The 4,575-nt window shown below is 42.6% G+C and overlaps 1 protein-coding gene across 1 annotated transcript; it reads left to right on the forward strand.

Moving 5' to 3' along the window:
- Positions 1 to 406: 406 nt before the first annotated feature.
- LOC132583405 (olfactory receptor 14A16-like) lies at positions 407 to 3,600 on the forward strand. The gene is made up of 2 exons (XM_060255052.1): positions 407 to 1,299; positions 3,573 to 3,600. Exons 1-2 carry the CDS (start codon positions 407 to 409, stop codon positions 3,598 to 3,600), a joined length of 921 nt encoding a protein of 306 aa, XP_060111035.1.
- The last annotated feature ends 975 nt before the right edge of the window (positions 3,601 to 4,575 follow it).

Here is a 4,575-nt window from a genome sequence, read left to right on the forward strand (position 1 = left end):
CTAGTTATCAATAATGACCATTTCTCATTGTTTCAAGTAGTTTCTAGAACACCAAAAACATATATAGAAATCCATTCTAGAATTTCTGTGCATATCCTAGCTATCTACAAGTTTCAAGAATAGTAAACAACGCAAGTTAGATAAAATTTAATGCATTGGATTGAACCATCATTCCAGAAAGCAAGGTTGGGTCCATTTTGACCATTTAAAAAAGGGAATGCTGGGGATAATGTGACCTTCATACTACATGAGACTGTAGTAAAGAGGATAACTGGATGAAATTGAGGGCATGGGGGAAGATGACAGAATCAGACCCTGTGAGACAATTCCCTTCATAAATAAAATCAGAATCAAGCTTTCATTTTTTTTCCCTCAACAGCAATCCAGGAAACATCCATGCAAGGAAATGCCCAATTCAAGCACTGTTATGACCTTTCTTCTTCTGGGTTTCTCTGACACCTGGGAACAAAATGTATTGTGTTTCATTCTTTTATTAGTGATTTACTTGTCAGCTCTGACAGCAAACCTTCTCATCATTTCAGCTGTGTCCCTGGACCAGCATCTACATACTCCCATGTATTTTTTCTTGGTGAATTTATCTGTTGTTGATCTGGGAGCCATATCTGTAACCATTCCAAGTGCCATGATTGATTCCCTCTTGAACACCTGGGAGATTTTGTATTCTGGATGTATCGCACAAGTGTATTCCTTGTTCTTTTTCTTGGGCTCAGACTTGTTCCTCCTTACAGGCATGGCCTATGATAGATATGTCGCCATCTGTGACCCACTGCACTATGAGACAGTCATGGATAGAAAAGTCTGCATCAAGATGGCGGCCAGCGCATGGCTTGCTGGTTTTCTTTACTCAGGTTTACACACCGGTAGCACTTTTGCCATCACTTTCTGCTCCAATGTCATCAACCAGTTCTTCTGTGAGATCCCGCAGCTACTGAAAGCATCTTGTGACAATCTGTACCTCATTGAATTTGGGTTTGTTGTTTTCAGTGCATTTATAGCCTTCTTTTGCTTCAGTTTCATAATTGTTTCCTATGTGCACATTTTCAAATCAGTGCTCAGAATCCCCACCACACAAGGAAGAAACAAAGCTTTCTCAACATGTGTACCCCAACTTATTGTGGTCTCCTTGTTTAGCAGCACTGGAAGCTTCGCCTATCTGAAGCCCAAGTCACCATCCCCTTCAGATCTGGATTTGGTGGTAGCTGTGCTGTATTCTGTGGTACCTCCACTGATGAATCCTATCGTCTATACAATGAGGAACAAGGCAATCAAAACTGCACTATGGAAAATGTTTCAATGTGGCATTTATTTCAGGAAGAAAAGCAAGGCTTCTCCTTATCAATCTGGTTCCTAAACATAATTTGTCCAGGATCTCCATAGCCAAAAGTTCACTGAGAAAGGAAGAGCATAGATGTTTGCCTGCTGTCTCGCTAAGCTCTGGCCCTTTCTTCACTCACAACTTACTGCAAAGAATCAGAGCAGTTAACTTGACTTTTAAACTTGACTTTGGATTTCTGTTCTTGTCATCTGCAGCAGTCTTTCACCATCTAGTGTATTTATACTGCAGCTACAATTAAAAAAAAAACACTTCCCAGAATTGGATTGGAACATCACTTGTGATGTCTGTGTGTAGTAGAGTGACATTCAATTTTTTTTAAAATAATAATTGTAATTGTCCTATGAGGGGTGGGAGAGGGCAGCAGCCTGCAAGGAGCTGGCTAACTAGGTTGTAAAGAGGTATTTTTTAAAATTAAGCTTCTGCTCTTATGTCCCCTCTTCTTTTAGCTGCTGCTGGTGGGGTTCTGCCTGAGTGGATGTTGGGGATTCTGGGATAGCTAATGCTTTCTTTCTCCACCAAACAATGTTTAGTGATCAAAATGCAAGATGGTGATATCCCTAAAGTTTACACTGCTACATGACAGGAAAGATTCCAGTAGCACTTTTAAGACTAACAAATTTTATTGTAGCATAAGCTTTTGAGAAACATAGCTCTCTTCATCAGATGCAAGAGCTTTGTCTTTTGAAAGCTTATGCTACAACAAAACTTGTTATGTCTTAAAGGTGCTACTAGACTCTTTACTACTTTACAGCAACAGTCTGATAAAGCCAAAGTGAGATTAAACTTCCAAGGAGAATGAAATGAAGGGCTGGGCTTCAGCAAGTGGGCAAGGGAAGCAGGGCATCCTGAGGCTGGCAAGGGCCTTTCTGTTCTGCTTTCTTCCTCTGGAAGGCAGATGCTCAGTCCTAAGGCAAAAACTCAAAAAAACTCAAAAAGGCTATTCTCACTCCACCTCCTCTGTCCCAACTGACTTTTTAAACTGGCTTTTAAAACATAGCCAATGAATATTCATTTAAATGAAAACAGACTGAATGTTCAGTTTCAATCACATGTTCAGTTGTCTGACACAAAAATTACTCAATGGATATATTAAAAACTATCAAGTATACACTGCACCCAGGCTGTACACGTGTTCATTGTTATGCGTCAACAGTGCTAGACTGCTTGTTCCCAGCTGGGAGCCAGAAGAGGCAGGCAGCTTGTAGAAGATGGGGGAGGCAGGGCAGGCAAATCGGCCCCTTCCCAGCCGCACTGGCAACGCCAGTCATAGGCTGGGGGCCGTGCTTTGCCCTCCCGGAAGGAGGGAGGCTGACGTCGGCTTCCCGGCCATCCGGGAGTTCAAGGAGTGGGCGTGGAGTCAGGGCTATTAAGCCTGGGCTCCCACCCGTGTTGCGCAGTTCTCTCGTGGCTCTCGGCCCACCCACCCGCCCTATGCAGTACAGGTTTTACCGGTCGCCTTATTAGGGGCCAGGTAGGAATTTTTTCATTTTCACGGAATTGGCCTGTGTGAATTTGTTTTTTGCCTACATTGTACTGCAGGATAGTGTAGGGAGTATGGGGTGAGGTTAGGTAGATTTGGTCGCTTGGCAGGATGAGGAATTGGCTACAGCCTTTTCAGGGGAGCACCTATGGCTCTGCACCAGTGGGTGCAGGTGGCCTGTATGAATGGTATATGGGCTTCACGGCTCAATGCTGGGAGTGCAGATCACAACAAAGCCTCACCTGAGCGGATCTTTCCTGAGTGATTGATGCCGACAGAGGTGGAGGTGGAGTTTGGGCCTGGCCGCTCAGCACCAGTCAGATGGTAGTGGCCGTGTGCTGGAGGCAGGGTGACTCACCCTTCTGGACAAGGCGGGGTCCTGTGTTGTGACCCCAGGGCTTGTTCTTGTAGGCCTATACCTCTTGCCATCCTTATCATTCAAGTTATGTTTCAATAAAGCGGCCCGGGTTTTTATCCAACACACTGTGTCAGTCTCTTCATTCCGACTGGGGGGGCAAAGCAGATCCCCAAATAAGAAGGTAAAACAAAATATATTCACACACAAATGAGCAAAAGTTAACCTCCCAGTTTGCAGCACGGGAAAGTCATCAAACTGTCCAGATGTTCTCAGCATATGTATAATAGAAGAGCACCAGCTCATGTCAGAGAGGGGGGAAATGACTCTGTTGCTTGAGGAGGGGCAGCTTCATCTTCTTTTCTTCCCCTGCAGAATACAGTGAAACTGCTCCTGCCATGGTGTTAAATATCAATTCAAGATACTCATCATTCTGGACTGTGAGTTACACAAGTTATTCTGGGCTGTCAAGATTGAGTTATTGAGTTATTGTGGACTGTCATAATCGAGTTACACAAAAGTCACCATTGGTCCACACATCATAGACATATTCACCAACTAACCCTACCGCACCCCACTATTGCTTCATGATGCCTGCCTTTGCACAGAAACAAGGACTTCAGTACCACATTGAGGAAGAGCATAGGTGGGAATATATGAGAAAAAGCTTTGCCTGTGCATTCTTCTTGGGGTCATCCCTTTTGTCATGAAAGAGTTAAGTATGAAGTTTCTGTATGCTAAATAGACAACTTAGAACCCCTTAGGTGTTAACTTAGAACCAATTAGCCAGTTAGTTTAGGACTAATTTGGTGTAGAGTAGGATCCTCTTGCCAGAGAGGAGGAAACATTATTCTTGAGGTGTTAAATATCAATTCAAGATTGATATTTAAGATAAGACTATTGGCTAATCAATATATTGAAGATAGGACATTCTATTCTGCATATACACAAGAGTGGAGCTTTTTTGGGAAAACTTCCTTTCCTTCGTTCTCATTTTACACAGAAGACACTTGTCACTGACAAGCAAATAAGATGGCACTAGAACTAGACAGATAAGCTTGGCATTGCTATTTTCTTCCCATTTAATCCCTTCCCTAATTTTCTAGTAAACTTTTTAAAGAAACTAAACAAACATGAGTCTGTGATGCTTTAATTTTGTTCGACTCTTGCTCTGCTAAATATCCACAATTAAGGTTATGGGCTCAGTATCCTCAAAGATGAGTATTATGGAAGTATTAGCTTGCAAGCAACAGAAATCAGAATATTTTGAGAGGAACTTTTTTTGGATGCATTTTTCAAAATTTATAAGACTTGCAAGCTGAAGAACCTATTTCCCTAGAGCCCACTTCAGCCCCAAGACAGGAGGAAAATATCATTTGCATG

The sequence above is a fragment of the Heteronotia binoei genome, chromosome 15 (genome assembly GCF_032191835.1).
Source record: "Heteronotia binoei isolate CCM8104 ecotype False Entrance Well chromosome 15, APGP_CSIRO_Hbin_v1, whole genome shotgun sequence".
In the NCBI taxonomy this organism is placed as follows: domain Eukaryota; kingdom Metazoa; phylum Chordata; class Lepidosauria; order Squamata; family Gekkonidae; genus Heteronotia; species Heteronotia binoei.